The sequence below is a fragment of the Phialemonium atrogriseum genome (assembly GCF_030411735.1).
Source record: "Phialemonium atrogriseum strain 8032-3 unplaced genomic scaffold QBC33scaffold_6, whole genome shotgun sequence".
In the NCBI taxonomy this organism is placed as follows: domain Eukaryota; kingdom Fungi; phylum Ascomycota; class Sordariomycetes; order Cephalothecales; family Cephalothecaceae; genus Phialemonium; species Phialemonium atrogriseum.
In genome coordinates, this window is record NW_026848143.1 from 566,350 (window position 1) to 583,016 (window position 16,667).

Here is a 16,667-nt window from a genome sequence, read left to right on the forward strand (position 1 = left end):
AACGACGACCCGGCGTGATCCTTTGGGGGGGGGCCCCCCCCCCCCCCCCCCCCCCCCCCCCACACCACCCCCCCCCCCCCCCCCCGGCGCACCCCCCCCCCCCCCCCCCCCCCCCCCCCCCCCCCCCCCTCCACAGCAGATTTCCAGCATTTTTTTTGGTGTGTGTTGAGGCGACTACGACGTCAGATACGTTCGACGGCCAGCTTCGGTCAAAGAGACGGTGCTGGCCAGTAGCACGGGTAATATTGTTGTTTGAGTTGCATCTGGAAGACATTTGATGGAGTATTGACTGGCCGGAGGCGCGTTGGCTGGAGGCGCGTGGGAATATTTTGTATCTTGGCCAGGACCTGCAGCTAATGTTATGATGACGATGACCGAATGACAATCAAGTAGACTTGCTAGGTGAGCAAAAGTTGAAGAAGGAGAGAGCTCCAGTGCCATTGCAGTCTCGACAATGAGATGAGAATAGCTTAGAGCTGAGCGAGAAGGACACTTGAGAGGGATTTGAGATTTGGATTTGTTCGCGATATTGTTACATGCTTGGCATTCCGGGCAGAAGCTGTCAATTGCACGTCAACAGAACAGGGAAAGGGAGCCAAAAGAGATCAACTTGGAAAATGAAGCCAAGGTTTCTGACGGGAAACTGGAGGAGTAACGATCAAAATAAAATAAAATAAAGCCTGGAAATAACCAGCAGAGGGCGAAAGGGATACTTCAAGGCGTTGTCTGGGCGCACGGATCACCTTACATTTGATGCGCTGGCAATGCATCGCCAACCCGTGGGAAGGTCGGGTGCTTGACGTGTTCGCGCATGCGTTAGTTTAGTATTGACGGCAAGCCGACACCCGCAACGGACACTGGCTGGCTTTGGATTCGCTGGATGGTTGCAAGACGGAAGCACACGGTACAATGAAACACCAAGTGAAGATTGGAAGGAACCTGGAAGCCCAATACCTCGACTGCTCACTCACACCACAACCTTTACCTGGGCTCGTACCTAGGTACAGTACTTACATCCCTTACCCTTGAGCTGCAAGCAGAAGCCTGCAATCACCAAACATCCAATCCTTCACCGTTACTAGGTTGTCTGAAACCGGCGCGGATGCCGATTCAACTCGGATTAACTACGTGTGCTCGCATGCAGCCATGACAGGGCCAAACTCCAAACCTTCTCACCTTTGGTTGTGTCTGGGGTTGGTAGGCTGAATAGGTAAGTAGGTTGGCCCCGCGAAACAACCTCGGCCTCAGTGTGGCGGAGTCTGCGTAAGGTGAAGATGGGCCACCTGACGATCAGGTGACACCTGAACGCTGGGCGCATATGGATGCCGCTTACGATGGCGGATTCGCCGAAGGATTACGACGACGACCAGACTATTAGCGCGCACCATAGCCCCGGGAAAGTTCCCATCTCGCAAAAGCCGTCCTTTGAGACAATCAATAAGTATGAGTTGCCAAGTCTTGGAGGGGCAATGCGTAACACAGCCTACCCACTATAGTGACCAACCACGCCCATTAGAAGGGACTGCAGATCTGTCGCAGTTTTAATTGATAAAAGCATCGCACCCTTCCCACTTTCAACCGTCATCCCCTTCACCTTACAACCTCGCATTTGATCCTTGCGCCACGACGTCATCACTCCCATTTTGCTTATCTATCACCGTCAAGCCTCGTCATCCTCGAGGGCTCGTACCTTTTCCAAAAACACTGTCATTCCAACCTCTCACCGCTTTGACACTTTAAACCATCCCACAATGGCACCGACCGTGCAGGTGGCGCGTGTGCTGGAAAGAGCGTGAGTTCCCACGACTCCATTGAGCCGTGACAAATTATCGCTGACAGACTCGCAGCATATGTCCGAGCGGGTATACCTTCAGATCAAACGCCTGCTACCGGAACTCGTCATGGCATTTCTGGGGAAGATGGGTCTTCGCCGGCGTAGCGATCCTCTTTATTATTGCGGTCATCGTGTTGCTAGGGTAAGCAGTTTCCGATTCCCGATTCGTGGTTCCTAGAGATCCCGTTCTGACTGTCGTCAATGCAGATGCAGGAACTCCCGCCGGCGCAGGAATAGGGGCCTCGCCCCTCGCTACGGCACTGGATGGATGGCGCCCGGTCCCAAGTACCCGCAGCAGAACAACCCTGGCGGATACGGACCTCCTCCTCCCCAGTATACCGCAGGACCGCCACAGGACCAGTATCCCCCGCCACCGAACCCGTACGGCCAGCAATACAACAACAACCAGGGGTATTATAGCGGCCAGCAGGAGGGTCTCCAGCCTCCTCAGAACGCCTACTACCCGCAGCAGGGCAGGGACAATGTCTACGAGCCTCCCTCGGGACCTCCTCCGGGTAAATAGACCTGCGATGGACTTGTGTGTAAGGAAAGGGCGATGGGTCGGACCATAATGGGTTGGTGAGCTTGGTTTGCCACATTTCCCGGCAGCAACGCTTCCCGGACAGAGGTTGATGGTAATAGGCGTTCGAGGGTCTACTGGGAGCATGATTAACTATCGGAACTGGAGGGGCTTCCTGCTGAACATATTAGCATTATTTGTATTCGCGTCTTTCCTACTGAGCTCCTGCAATGGGCAATGGATGAGAAAAGATTGACCGTGTATGTTGTATAGAGAATACTGAGTATACAAATACAACTATAAGCACAGCAAACAACTGACAACTGACCCTGACGGATTGCCGGAGCTGTTTTGTAGGGTCAAGGCAATACTTGTCGCTAAAGGCATTGGCCAAGACCAACCCATTTCCCGGAAGACAACCATTGGAGTACAGAGACGATACCTTCATCACACCCACTTTCAATAGAGTCCTTGATCAACCATTCTGTGGTTTTTCCCTAGCTTCAAATTGAATACCAGAGTCTATTGCCCTTTACATAATTCTGTAATGTCTGGCGTTTCCCCTTCTCTCCTAATAGACGAGCTTACGTCTCTTCAGACAACACAACTTGGGTATCCTGTTGGCGTCTTTTGCTCTTTCCAAAGCAGCTCATATTTGCGTCAACCTTCCAGCCCTCTTCCCTCCTAGCCCGCCACACAAGTTCCTCTCCACTGTTCTCTCTCCCCATCGCCCATCGAGCCGTGTACTATAAATGATAGAACCTCAATTCGCAGCTCGGAAGCAGACTATCCTGTGGATCATCGTGGTAGGGATCGTATCTAGCCTGTGCAAGGCAAGAAGAACTGAAGTAGTCATCACAGCAGCACGTTAACCAAGCGACACACCCTTGAGCTATAACTGCCCTCGTACCACCCTTTGGCTTTCTCTGACATCATGAGCGGTAGGGTCTCCGAGAGGCGCGCTTGTGACAAGGCCTAGCCAGGGTGGAACGGCAGCCTCAGGAACGTGAAGATAAGCTTGGTATGCTACTGGCGGTTACATTTTTCACTTGAGCAAAACAGGCCCTGATCGACACGTAGTCTAGTGTATACTCTACAGTGCTTCCATCCAGCAGCGAGTCGGAACATACCGTGGGTAGATCAATTCCGAGTCACCACGCTGGAAGTCCATCTAGCTCTGATATACGGACTTTGGATCCTGTACATTAGGCCCTGGACCCTCACCGCCGGCCTCTTAGAACCTTTGTCTCCAGGTTGCTCGACTGCGCCGAGATGCCAGGCATGGAACACAAACGAGATGCGGACGGATTTGTGGTTCCATCGGTACCAGAGTTGCATGGGCAGGGTGTCATGGTAGATTACAGGATAGACGATCGGCAATATTGGACCTGTTGATCAATTGGTCGTGGCAGCTTGTCTTAGCTATCGACAGCGACGGCAATGACCATCCTCGACGACGCCGAACTTTACCAGGCTCTGTTAGCATGGCCTCGGCTGGCATCTTCATAGCGAGGGTCTCCGCGAGCTGTCGCGCCATGTCCAGCTCTTCGATGGGCGAGGCATAGGACAAGCTCGTACTATCGACAGCAACAGCGACAGCGCCTCGGCTCCTGCCGTGCAGGCATTCTCTTCTCATCCCCCCTGTCGGTCAGATACCAGTGCAAACGCGCAGATGCAGTCAGGTTATCGGACGCCTCAAGTTCTGCTAATGGGAGGAACTTTGTTGAGCAGCCTGTGTCCCGGGTCTACGCCTTGGTACCAAACATTGTCCGTCTCCGGAGGTCTGGGGAGCACACCCGAAGCATATCGCTCTTCTTGTGTGAAGTCAGACAATAATTTAGGTCACCCTACAGCATCAGCATGTCGACGCCTGATATGCTCTTCGGATATAGGCGCAAGGCTGCATTCTCCAGCACTCGGTAGGTGATTCCTGGTGCTTCTACGTTCTATATAACGCAATGCTTATCTCGCCGGCGTGCTTGATCTCGAAACACTTGGACTTGTGTTCCTGTGCTAAGAAATTCGGTCCGAACGGCAAATATCTCCTCAGATGTTTCCAAGGTGCTGTTGGCAACGACAAAGTAGCTGCTGGGGAAAGTTGTTGAATCTTGTGACGTGAGCTGTGCGGATGACCAAGGACGATGTCGATCATCGTAGCGAAGGACGTGTGGATTGGTTGGATGACGACACTGTGCCTGCGCTGGTCCGGGCATATCAACTACCTCCCGTCCTTATGGGTCCACTGCCGGCGGTCCAGACCCCAGTGCCACCTGTGACGCACAAACCTCCTGCACGTCTAGAAAACCGAATGCAGGCGCACGATCGCAATTAGCTGTCCCTTGCATATGGAGTGTAGATTGCAGTGTGAACTCCTAGTTTTGGGAGAAAAATTCGAAAGATTTGTATTTTGGATTTTCGGAGGAGCCCTCTCCTGCTGCTGGTTTAAATCGATATTGCACCCTTTTCGTTTTTTATGCGAATGCCCCGTTCACTACACTCGGCAGGGTCCGAGGTTCCTTGATTTTGATAGGCAGGTACGACTCAGCGATCTTTTTTAGGTGGTGGCTGTACAGCCGGCCCAATGTTTCACACCCAGCCTGCCCCTGGCGACGACCCCCTGCCCGCACTGGTTTCCCAACCATCATTCCCCCTCTCTCTCTTTCAGCTCTACTCGGCCTCCTTGTTCAATAACGTCCCTTTCCCCTTCCTGCCTTTCGTTTGTTCGTTTCTTACTTTTTCGCAAAGACCTGCCGAGTCGCGGCGCCTCGATTAACCAGCCTTCCGTCCCTCATTTCCACAGCCGCTCGATTTCCCCCGACGACCAAAACTTTATTCTTCTAGACCCGAATCGTCGGGCAGGCTAGAACTCGCTTCCGGGTTTTCCAAGGCGATCATACAGACGACGATTGATCCTCAGGATGGTCCTGTAGGACGGCTGGATTATTCGACAACAAATACTTTGGTTCACGCGGATCATATTTGGGTGTTTATATGTGTCAACCTGTCGGTGGATGATAGTTGACGACTCGTCGTATTCGCCCACAAGTCCTGAATCCTAGGGCGCGGGCAGCATAGTACGGACCAGTATGCCATCCATCGACGTCGCCATGGCGAGGAGCGTGAGGGGAGGTTTTCTGGATCTGCTCACAGCTAGCATGAGGCCCGTTGTAGAGTCACGAGATGCCATTACCGACGTCCAAGGCCACATTACGGACGTCAAGACGGCCTTCTCGAGCTGGGACAATTGCATGAATGCAAACTTTTGCAAGTACGTACTGCCCTCATATCAAGGCCGTTTCCTGGCGCTGACCGACTCCGCAGATGGCCGGTCATTGCGATCATTGTGGTCGGCGGCTTGTTCATCGCCTCCATCGTGTGGTGTATAGTGCGCTGCGCATGTTGTGGCCTTTCCTGTTGTTGCGAATGCTGCTACTGCCTCAAATGCTGCGGCAGTTGCTGTGGCTGCTGCGACCCGCCGAGAGGACGAAAGAACAAATATCTCGACGAGCCCTACATCCCGCCCCATCACGACGCACACCATGCGTACAAGCCACAAGCACCGATGAATGTCGGCCCAACGTTTGCCAGGACGGCCGAGCCGCCTCAGTACGCAGAATTCGAAACGGCCAAAAAGGCCGGCGGTGTTCATGAGGACGCCCTCCCGGAGATGCCTAGCTGGGAGACTGCGAATAACAAGAAGGTGCTAGTGGAGGAGGAGGCAGTGGAATTGGATCAATTGAAGAAGCCCGAGGCCACTGGTGCCAGTGCAGCCAATGGCCAGAACTTGCCCCTGATGACAGGCGCGACGGCGACCCCAGGACCAGCGAGCCCAATTCATTCTCCACACCCCACGAGCCCGTACGGTCCCCCGGGCAGCCACGCACCATCGAACGGCTACACCGCCGCGGGCGTGGCAGGTGGCGACCCGTATGCGCAGGGAGGACAGGGATTTGACTATAACAATGGTGCATATGACCGGCACTCGCCCTCGCTCGGTGTCGACCAAGGTTATGGTATGCCAGGAGGAGCTATGGCTGTAGGAAGGCACTCACCGCGTGACTACAACAACGGCGGCGGATATGGGCAAGATCGCGGCTACGGCGGAGCATATCCCGCACAGAGGGAGTTCGATGACAGATCTCCCCAGAATCCGTATGACGACTATGGCCAGCATGCGAACCAAGGGTTTGCAATGGGTCCTGGGCGGCGCTCACCTCCCAGAGGGAGCCCCGGTCCCAGGGGAAGCCCCGGCATGCGAGATGGGAATTACGGCGGTGCCAGGCGATCGCCCGCCCCACCGGCGGACTATGGTTACGATGCGAGTTTCAGCAACGACGCGTATCCGCCTGGGCATCACCAGCAAAACTACTCGTCCGAGTCGAGTCGGCCCCTGAGGGCACCCCCTCAACGACAGTACTCCCATGACGTGCCACCATCTCCGACAAGCCTCCAGAACAATGCAGGGTTCGATTTCAACTCCGGATACAGCCGCCGAGGAAGTCCTGCAGTAGCCCAGCAGGAGCAGCACCAACCTCCACCACAGCCAGCAGCATACCCGGGCTATCGAGCATACCAGCCGGCCCAAAATCAAGAGGGCTGGAGCGGGCTATAACCGTGACGACTGGGTTCAAGCAGCTAAATAAAAAGGTGTATGACTGTGGCTGGATATGACGACCAAATCAACACCCTTTGTTTTCCCCCTATGTGACTGCGCCATCATCATTAAAGTGGTTCAAGGAGTTTTTCGAGGTCTGTACCCTGGAAGGTCGCGGAGCATTTTGACAAGGGCCTGGGTGTACGCATGATAGGCCGTTTTTTCGCATGTTTTGGTTTAGATGGATGGCTTCGGATTTCTGCCATTTTCACTTCTACTTTACAACGAGGGACATGATGCCAGCGTCTCGTCCCCTCTGGGTTTTTCCCCCTACCTTCTCCCTCTTTCCCTCGGCCTCACACATTTGTTGGGGTTTCGTGGACGTTGTCCGGCTTTGACTTGGCGGGCTGGCATACCTCCTGTTTGTTTATGCTTGTTTTGGTTCGAAGGATGGGATGCTGCATGGCATTTGATATCCCATTTGGGGCCCAGGCTTGCCTGCCCGCCCCCTTTTCCGGAAAAGACCGCCGCGAATGGGGTGGGCAGGAAGGAGGGAGGACGTTAATGGGGGGGGGGCCGCGCGCGAGTTGGGCTTCACAAGAAGAAGCGCGCGGGATATTAACGGATTTGCGGAAATACCTGGACGGGTTGGGGGCTCCTGGGGGCTTGTACAGTACGGTTAAAGGGTACGGTCAAACGGGAAGAGAAATTTAGACTTCTTTTTTTAACCACCCGGTTTGCCCGCTCGCTTGCTAGTGGGCTGTATATGCGCGTTATGCTTGTCTACACAATGCACACGTTTCTCTTGAGTAAAGTGGGAAAACGAGCCAGGAGAGGAATCTTTAATGTGTGGCATGGTCACAATTTGAGCTAGGGTGGTGAGTGAAAGTGGAAAAGACAAATCATTTGTGCCCAGGTGTTTATTAACCGAGTCCCTCGGAGTACTCCAGCCGAACGAACGCCAGACTACCAGAAGATGCGGTACGGATTACATGTATTATAGTTTTCTCGGATCCGTAAGCCCCAAAAGAGGTTTCCCCAATATAGATAACCAAGGATCACCGTATGTAAAAAGAGTCCCGGCCCTGGTTGGTATATGAAAAATGGAAGGGAGAAGGCGCCTCCGATACGTACATTGACTAACCCGATGCTCTACTCGGTAAGTAGGCTATAGTTCCTTGGGCAGCAGCCGACCCCTTTCCGACGACGACGCCGCCGCCGCCGCCGCCACAGCCACCGGGCCGCCAGCGCTGCTGCCCACGACGGTCTGGCTGTCGCCGTCCACGGCGGGATCGTACTCGCGGTCCTGTGACCTGTCCCGCCTCGACAGCCTCACGTCTTCAGGGCGGGATTTCCTGATGTCGTCGTCGTCGTCGCCGGAAGCGTCGCTGTCCACGTCCTCGCCGGTGGCCAGCCCCGCATACTCAGGAGGTGTCGCCGTCCCCGACTCGTCGTCGGAAACAACCACCTCCTTCTTGATGAAGGAGTCGATGATGTAGTACTGCAGGGCGTTCATAATGAGAGGGAAGAGCATCATGACGAAGACGATCTGGAGCTGCTCATTGCCCTCGGTCCAGCCCAGGGCCCAGTCGCCGACGCGCTCGATCCACGGTAGCGCCAGGAACATGATGAGAACGCAGATCTTCATGCCGAATAGGCCGAAGAAGTAGATGATGCTCTGCTTGAACCACCACCACGCGTTGGGCGGGTTGCCGTAGTAGCCGCTCTGTATCGAGTCGGGGGGTTGGCCGAACGGCGTGTATGATACCAGCTTTGTGGTAAATCGCACTAGAAATATCAAGATTGGAATTCCTAGCGTCGTCTGTAAGGGGTGATACGAGTTAGTCGCCCGGTTGCCTAAAGAAATGATTTGCAAAGGGGGGTTGAGATAGGGGACTACTTACATCAATCCCGAGATTCAAGAGGTAAAACGAGCACGGGTTCGGCGTATATTCATCGCCCCTCCGCACGAGCATCATCACTGCCCTTCGGGCCACATGTCCGACAGCAATAGGGTCCGTCTTGATATCGAACCTCCCGGAGGTGAGCAACGACATGAAGACGTTGGCCATGTGCACCAGAACGCTCCCGAACACCTGCTTCGACGCGTCGAAGAACCAGATCTTGACGGGCCGCTGAGGCCGTTCCCTCCACCGCTTGTACACCAGCGATAGCAAGGCGAGGGCGCCGAGAGCGAGCTGCACGAGCAGCGCGAAGGGGCCGAGGAGGCTGCATTCGCCTTTCTCGATCTCCGGATCGGGGGTCGAAGTCGGGGAGCCCACCACAGGGATGCTCATGGTCACGATGATGGCATTTACGCTCGGCGTAGGATCGTCGTCCACATCGGGTTTAAAGGCACCGATGGTCGGTCGATGATGGGTTGGCAGCGTCGTCGTTACCGCCGTAGCGAGTGACGCTTCTGGAGCAGCTCTTGGGACAGCGAGAGCGACATGACCCAGGTTTGGGGGAGGGAACATTTGCGAAAATGGGGGAAGGGGTTGGGAACGGGCCAGTAAGCTCTGGGTTTTAGTCAAGAATGCATGTGGAATGAGTCGACGAGAAAGGCCAGTCAAGGGAATGGTTGTGGCGAGGCCAGGTCATAGAGGATGACCAAGAAAAGGTTTAAAGTACCCTCGGTAGGGTGTAAGAAGTGCACAGGATAAGGAAGCAAGACTGAGAAGACCAGGAGCAGGCAAGAAGGTTTTCGCAAGTAGCCTGGGCTCTGATGACCCTGACACTGCGTTAGAAAGGAGGAGGTGTCATGGCTGTGGACAAGGTTACGCAGCCAAGCAGTGAGGAGGCTGATATTAAGCCAGTTGATTGGATTCGGGAGGGGCAAGGGGAAGCCCCACAAAAGGCACTGCCTAAATAAAGTGGCCCAGCCAGAAAGCTAATGCCGCCTTATCTAGCGGCTAGGTTAGGATGTGTGACTTGTATGGAGTATAAAGAATGAAGAAGGGTCACATGGGTAAGGACCCGACTCGGGCACAATAGAAGTGAGAAAACAAGAGCGAGTTTGATGGCCAAATGGGTCGAAATGGGCCTGCAATGGGAAGTTGTGGGCTTCAAAAATAGACATCTCAACAACCTACCGCTCTACGGTTAATGCACTGGCCACGGCAATGTCAGCGTTACGTAGCGCTGAAGCTTACGGAAGTAGACCTCAAAAGTTTCTTTCCACTTACTAACAGCCCGTTATCTAAATATCTTTTTTACATACATACAACCCCTTAAATTCTTCCCCTTCACATGGCATTCAGAAGCTTCTTTGGTGTCCTAATCCTCCTAATTAGCGCAATCAAGCTACTTGGTTTTGGATCAAACGGATGACTACTTGAAAGGGGCCTCCTTAAAGCCAGGCAGATGCAATTCAGCGTTGGGAGTGTTGTTGGAATGAGGAGTTGACTCAAGACTAGATTGTAAGGGATGTGGAGGAGATTATTCTTCTAAAGGGTGGAAATGAATATAAAGAAGGCGTTGTCTGGCTTAAATAAATATATGGATTTATTTAAATAATAAGTTGTTAGCAAGTGGAAAGAAACTTTTGAGGTCCACTTCCGTACAAACTGCTCGCCTTCTGCCCCTGAAGCTGCGCGGAAGGAGGTCAACATCTCAAAGCACATGTTTTCACTGTGGACAACTCGTCCATGCCAGGAGTATGTCCACAAAGTCCTTGATTTGTTTGAAGCTGAAGGCCCAGGATGGAAACACCTCTGCTTAGCTTTTGAGCCGCTGCCCAACCTCTTGGTCCCACCACGTATTATCTAAGGCCTTGTTGCGAAATGGATGCTTGCCTGGAAGCTGGAAGAAAGAGCCACTGCTCAGGAGCTGCTTGGCGATCCGTGGCTGAAGTTCTACGCTACGGAAGTGACTCTAGACATCTGACTCTGAAAGGCTTTGCCTGACAGATATCGAGAAGTCATGCATGGCCTTACTTTGCGACTTTGATGTTGCTGATCACTGGAGAATGCTGCCACAGCCGGTGACAGGTACTTGTCGGTGGATTTTGTCGCACCCCCAGTTTGACTCCTAGCTCGCTCAAACCAGGACCAGCCTCTTGTGGCTTACAGGACATTCAGCGTGCGGCAAGACCACGCTCTCGTCATTCTTAGCCCAGCACTTAGAAGCGGCACAAGGAGGCACCCATGCCGCCCCTGTGTGTATCCACTTCTGCGATAGCAAGGTCATGGTGCTGAAAGACGTCCTCAGTAACCTGAAGAGTATCATATATCAGATTATTTGCCGCCACCGGTCCCTCGTGCGGCACGTTAAGACAGTGTATGAGGTCCAAGGCCGTGCCTTGTCTAGATCGTTCTCGTCGCTCTGGAACATATTTGAGCGCATCACCTCAGACCCAAAATCTGGTTTGGTCTATGTCCTCATCGATACTCTCGATGTACATCATCCGTCCTCTGCTTGCTTCTAGACGACTTCTCCGTGGATATTTTCTCCCTCGAGAACTCGCCCGTTGAATCACTCGCCGAATCATCTAAGTTGACGACTTGCTGGCTGCTAGCGTCCCGAATGAACGCGACCCCCTCGACTTGCAGGGTGACACCATATTCAGAGACGAGCGCTTTCTCGACGGCGAAACGTGCCAAACCATCACAGGGCGATACCGCTTTTTCAGTTATTCTGCCTTACATTGGGCAGAACATTATGCGGCGGCCCAAGACCTGGCCACCCCAGAGTTGCGGAAGGCTGGCATGACCTTCCTCGACCCTGGAAGTGCTCACTGCACGAACTGGCTGAGGTTCTATCGTTTCGAATCTAGCATGGAGCATGATGAGCCTCCACCGGACTTCGATGCAGTTACTTTGGCCGCCTACTTCGACATTCATCACATTGTCGCCGAGTTATTGGACACCAACAACTCCTATCCCCAGTCAGGGAAAAACCACGCTCTATTCTGGGCATCCAAAATGGGTCGCAGCAAGAGTATCGAAGTGCTCCTTCGGGCAGGTGCGGAACCCAACCATCAGATTGTGGATCGACAGACTGCACTGACAGTCGCTGCTCAGGGCGATTATCTTGATGCTGTGGCACTGCTTCTGTTAGATGAAACAACGGATATCAATCTGAGAGGGAAGGCTGGCCGGACCGCTCTGTCTTTCGCCTGCGGAAATGGCCATTTAGACCTTATCGCAACCCTTCTGAAGCGGGATGATTGTGAACCTGACGAGCCAGATAGTTCTGTCTTGACGCCTCTCTTCTGGCCCGTCGGCGGAGGCCATATCAGCACAATCTCGACGTTACTACAGCATCCCGGTGTCAACATCAACCACAGGGACTAGCGCGGGCGAACCGCCGTGTCCTGGGCAGCTAGAGACGGGCTGGTGAGGCCCTTAGAGCATCTGTTGAGAAGCACCTGCATCGATCCCAACCTCGCAGATAAGAATGGCCAATCACCCTTGTCATGGGCGGCAGGAAACGGTCACGACGGAACCGTGCGGGCCCTTCTACGAGGCAGCCGAGTAGACAAGGCTAGTCTCGACAACGACAGCAGAGGTGCGGATTTTCGGGCATGCGAAGGTGGACACGAAGCTGTGCTGAGTACATTGGTTTAACAAGAAATGCCCGGGGCTCGACGACATCGACGTTGATGGCTGGACTCCACTCATGTGGGCCGTCCAGAACAACTTTCCCGGCATGATCGACGTACTCCTCTCGACGGGATCTATCAACGTCGACAAGAGAGACTGCGGTGGCAGGACTGCCTTGTATTGGGCAGTCGAGTATGGCCATCTCGACATGGTAAAAGCCCTTATTGGTAAAGGCGCCGATGTGCGATCGACAAGCAACGGAAGAAGCACACCAATCTCCGTCGCGAGAGCTTTTGGCCGGGATGACATGGTCAGCTTTCTCTAAGCCGAAACAGCCTGGAAATAACGAGGAATGCGAGCGACACCGGCCCATACGGATGGGGTAGCGAACGGTCTGATCCGCCGCGTATATCGACGGATGGCTGGAACCCACCACCCACCACAGCTTAATCCAACAAGGGACCATGAAAAGCAAAGTGGGAATGGTAAGATGTGTGGTGCTTCAATAGCTCTTTTGACGAGCATCAGCTGGCAAGAGATCTGTCATTCACTTGTTCTACGTTTGTATAGATGGGAATGATACCTTTGACGCTACAGTACGAAGACGGAGAGTAAAAGGATGGCCCGGTACCCTTTTCCGAGGAGAAAGGGATGATCTTGTCGTACTTGCTGATCCCATTGCGCTGGAGGTGCTCCAGTGTCTGGAGACCAAGCCCGCACTGGAGGAGTAAATTTCGCAGGATTATCTGATAAATGACCTACCTTACATATCAGATGGCCCCCCAGGGTCTTTCCCCCACCTTGATTAGGACCAAACACGCGGATGGATTTCGGCGTCATCCTCAACTCTGCTCAGGGTGGCTACAACAGAACGGAAGATGTTGGGCCCCCCGGGGCAAGGCTGCCACGCCCGCCCGCTGCAAATTAGGTAAGCAATTGGAAGAGGCCCACTGTACAAGCAAAGTGGAGGAATTAGAAACGGCATCTTCGAACGCAGCAGATGCATTATGCCATGCAAAATACCTTTTCAAATCAGAGGTTTATCAAGCTGCCAGATAGAAATGAGGCCTTTGATTATTCCATAATACAACAAGTTGGCGACGTGAAAATTGATGAAGGTGTAGAATATATGCTCTACTTCTCATTCTGAACAGCTGGAAAGCAACCAGCCATATCTGCTGGGCTAGTCAAGCGACAGCCGTGTCCTTTGATCAACCTCCACCCTCCCGGTTTAATGAACTCGAAAACTCAAAATAAAAGAGAATACCCGAAACCCTAAAAAACTGAATCCCTTAAGCCGTCATCAATCATGGCAAGACAAACTCTTGAGAGCGATATGTGGTCGAGAGGAGAGCGTAGCGTAGCCCCAATCAGCCAACCAAGTGCGGTGCGATCCGAGTGCGGCCGGTATTACACATGCGGCTTGTCAGAGATAACAATGCGGTCATGTTTAGGCGACCTCTTGCACGGTCGGAAGTAGCTTTCGCACGAAGTGCGGGAGAGTGCTTCGTGCCTGTCCAGCGAAACCTGGCTTGGCCTTCTTTAGGACCGACTCCGGCTTTGAGTCCGAAGTCGTCCGAGAGGAAGGTGGAGTAGACGGGCCTCCAGACGGTCGATCCCGAATCTGAAGGCCATCAGCAGGCCCGTCTAATCGTCAATCGATACCATGTTGTCTCTTTAGGCGTTCTAAATTCTCCTTGCGGGCCTCCAAGTCCTCTTTTGACTTGACCATCTTCTCTGGCTGGTGGTATAGTACTGGAGCGTGAAGTTAGTTGGTGGCCCGGCAGTGTCATGGCAGGGGAGGGCCTGGATTCAAAACGTACCAACAAGGTAGCGGTTCTGGAAGTTGAAGCCGTTTAGCTTGTCGCAAGCTTGTTTTGCATCCATTACGTCTTCATAGACAACAAACGCTGTGCCTTTTGTATTCGTCGCGATGCCCTGGCGGACCTGGCTAGAGACGGTGTCAGCACAGGGCCTGAGGGGGGATGATGTAGATGCATACCGAATGGGCCCGAACTTGCCGAAGAGATCGAAGAGTTCCTCTGGTGTCACGTTGTAGCTGAGAGAGAATTAGCCACATGACTGTGGAGGATGCAGTTGATGGAGCATAAATACCTTAGATTCTTTACGAATAAAGCTCTATTGATGCGGAACGGGGGTGGTTAGCGGACTAGTTGTGGTACAGGAAGCCGGAGCGGAGGGGGATGGAGGGCCCGAGGCGGTTGTCGTCGTCGGACGGGGTGGAGACGCGGAAACAAGAAAAACACTCATTTGACTTACCGATTTACCTCGGGGGCAAGCTTGCCGGCGCGATTCATATCTTGATGTCAAATTCGGATGTCTTCGGCACGCTCACGATGGAGTGTTTCGCTTCGATGGGCTCGATGTGCTGGAAGTGGGAAATTGTAATAAGGGTAGTGGGACGGGCGCGGGATGACGGGCGAGGAGTCCTTTCGCTTGAAGCAGCCTCAGGCACGCCAAGGCGTCTACTTCTTCTGCTAGTGCGAATCCAATTCCGCCACGTGATGCCCGCCACAAGCCACCTTTAGGTAAAAGTAGTTGCCAGGAAGGTTCCTCGGTAGGTTCTACCATTAACCTAGAGGTAACTCGAAACTTCGTAACTTAGGCTCTTTGTTTTGGATCACAAGTCGTATCGGGAGCAAACGATTGTTCTAGTCTTTCAGATATCCCTTACGAGCAACAACGTTATAATATGTGAGCGTTCCATACAACGTAGAAGCCTTCTTATTAGTATGGATACCTACCTTATCTACTTCTATGTAGGTTCCAGGTTACTACCTTGCCTAACTAGGTATCGTCGAATGCTCGTGCATTTCGGCTTCAGTCCACTGAATTCGAGTGCCACCCACCTAATACCAGCTGCCAAGTCCCTGTATTTTATCATGTTAGTGGTTGTTCGAGGTCGCTTTACAGGCAGGTGGAGAGATTCGGCACACTCCGAAGCAGGAGACAGGGGTCCAGGGCAACTGGAGTGCCTGGGAAACAGCTCAGCAACCGTGCTTTCTACTCGTGCCCAACTAAGCCAGTTTACTCCTCCTCCACACCGTCATAATAATCACGCTTTCCTCCCCTTTCAACACTCTGCACCAAACCGTCTGATATATGGAAGGTTCACTTCGCCACTTGCATATACTTCTGCATCCACAAACCATAAAACATGCCGTCGGTAACCCAAGAGCAACCGGTCGTCCCATCCAAGAAGAGGCGGCGAGACGATCAGTACGCCATCGGAGTGCCCAAGCCATTGCACGAGCCAACCCGTGTTCAGACTCGGACGATTATCTCGACAGATGTCCCCGTTTTCAGTACCCATTTACTACGTCGAGACGACGCCTGCTACACTGGAGCAAACCGCAGCCATGAGTCCAACTACCTTCCCACAGGCCACACACAGCCGAGGGAGATCGCTCCCTTACCCGCGTCAAAACGGCCGCGGATATTCGACGAGGAGAAGACGAGATCGCCTCCTTCACGATCCGCCTCCCCGACCGCGTCACGCCAGTCCAAGCCTCCCCCGACGAGCCCCCCGGGACGGGGTGAATTGCGGGAAACGAGCGCCAACAGCAGGCCGTCGCCTACGCGGGCAAACTCGGGACTCCTGCTGAGCCGCTGCCACATCTGCCACCGCAAGCCGACCAGGAAGTCCGACCTCGACTCCTTTGCCGACTGCCAGGGCTGCGGCCGGCGGACCTGCTTTGTCTGCCTGCGGCAGTGTCTCGATTGGAGACCCGACTCTGGGGACGAGATGCTCTGCAACGGTCCGACCCAGGACCTCTCTGCCTCGTTCCATATGGAGGATGCCGACGCCGAGACCGAGGGAAGGGAAGGTGTAGCGTCGGAGAGTGGATCACACCGGAACCTCGACAAGGAACAGCAACGGCAAGCAGACGGATGGGCCAAAGGAGGGCATCGCCAGGTCGTCTGCAGTCGATGTTGTGTGGAGAGAGGACCGGATGGAGACGTCGTCTGTCTGGGCTGCCTGCCTTTTGCGGAGGGTTGAATAGGTACACGGAACACGACATTCTGCTGTCACCATGGCGCAGAGCGACGACTATTCTTCCCCCAAGCCCGGCGTCAATGACGTGACGCCCATATGAGGCATGCCGTGATTTTGTGCCAACCGAGATCACACATATAACCAGAATCCTAGGACGT

At 53.7% G+C, this 16,667-nt stretch overlaps 6 protein-coding genes across 6 annotated transcripts; 4 read left to right on the top strand and 2 right to left on the bottom strand.

Annotated features, from left to right (window-relative positions):
• Positions 1-1,535: 1,535 nt before the first annotated feature.
• On the top strand, positions 1,536-2,463 carry QBC33DRAFT_326080 (chitin synthesis regulation, resistance to congo red-domain-containing protein). The gene is made up of 3 exons (XM_060423629.1): positions 1,536-1,792; positions 1,848-1,976; positions 2,042-2,463. The coding sequence occupies exons 1-3, from the start codon at positions 1,752-1,754 to the stop codon at positions 2,355-2,357; spliced, it is 486 nt and encodes a 161-aa protein (XP_060285782.1). The 5' UTR covers positions 1,536-1,751; the 3' UTR covers positions 2,358-2,463.
• Positions 2,464-5,318: 2,855 nt separating this feature from the next.
• QBC33DRAFT_326085 (putative fibroin-3 related protein) lies at positions 5,319-7,078 on the top strand. Its single transcript, XM_060423630.1, has 2 exons — positions 5,319-5,622; positions 5,676-7,078. Exons 1-2 carry the CDS (start codon positions 5,441-5,443, stop codon positions 6,964-6,966), a joined length of 1,473 nt encoding a protein of 490 aa, XP_060285783.1. The 5' UTR covers positions 5,319-5,440; the 3' UTR covers positions 6,967-7,078.
• Positions 7,079-7,689: 611 nt separating this feature from the next.
• On the bottom strand, positions 7,690-9,699 carry QBC33DRAFT_567780 (vacuolar membrane protein-domain-containing protein). The gene is made up of 2 exons (XM_060430499.1): positions 8,853-9,699; positions 7,690-8,770 (listed from the first exon to the last, which is right to left on the bottom strand). Exons 1-2 carry the CDS (start codon positions 9,423-9,425, stop codon positions 8,117-8,119), a joined length of 1,227 nt encoding a protein of 408 aa, XP_060285784.1. The 5' UTR covers positions 9,426-9,699; the 3' UTR covers positions 7,690-8,116.
• Positions 9,700-11,134: 1,435 nt separating this feature from the next.
• On the top strand, positions 11,135-12,816 carry QBC33DRAFT_576745 (ankyrin repeat-containing domain protein; the record flags this gene model as incomplete). The annotated part of the gene is made up of 5 exons (XM_060430933.1): positions 11,135-11,312; positions 11,375-11,441; positions 11,516-12,216; positions 12,271-12,509; positions 12,583-12,816. 5 exons carry the CDS (start codon positions 11,135-11,137, stop codon positions 12,814-12,816), a joined length of 1,419 nt encoding a protein of 472 aa, XP_060285785.1.
• Positions 12,817-14,116: 1,300 nt separating this feature from the next.
• QBC33DRAFT_326291 (uncharacterized protein) lies at positions 14,117-15,239 on the bottom strand. Its single transcript, XM_060423631.1, has 4 exons — positions 14,772-15,239; positions 14,494-14,550; positions 14,315-14,442; positions 14,117-14,246 (listed from the first exon to the last, which is right to left on the bottom strand). Exons 1-4 carry the CDS (start codon positions 14,807-14,809, stop codon positions 14,146-14,148), a joined length of 324 nt encoding a protein of 107 aa, XP_060285786.1. The 5' UTR covers positions 14,810-15,239; the 3' UTR covers positions 14,117-14,145.
• A 49-nt stretch (positions 15,240-15,288) lies between these two features.
• Positions 15,289-16,616, top strand: QBC33DRAFT_326517 (uncharacterized protein). Its single transcript, XM_060423632.1, has 2 exons — positions 15,289-15,350; positions 15,485-16,616. The coding sequence occupies exon 2, from the start codon at positions 15,670-15,672 to the stop codon at positions 16,510-16,512; it is 843 nt and encodes a 280-aa protein (XP_060285787.1). The 5' UTR covers positions 15,289-15,350; positions 15,485-15,669; the 3' UTR covers positions 16,513-16,616.
• Positions 16,617-16,667: the final 51 nt, after the last annotated feature.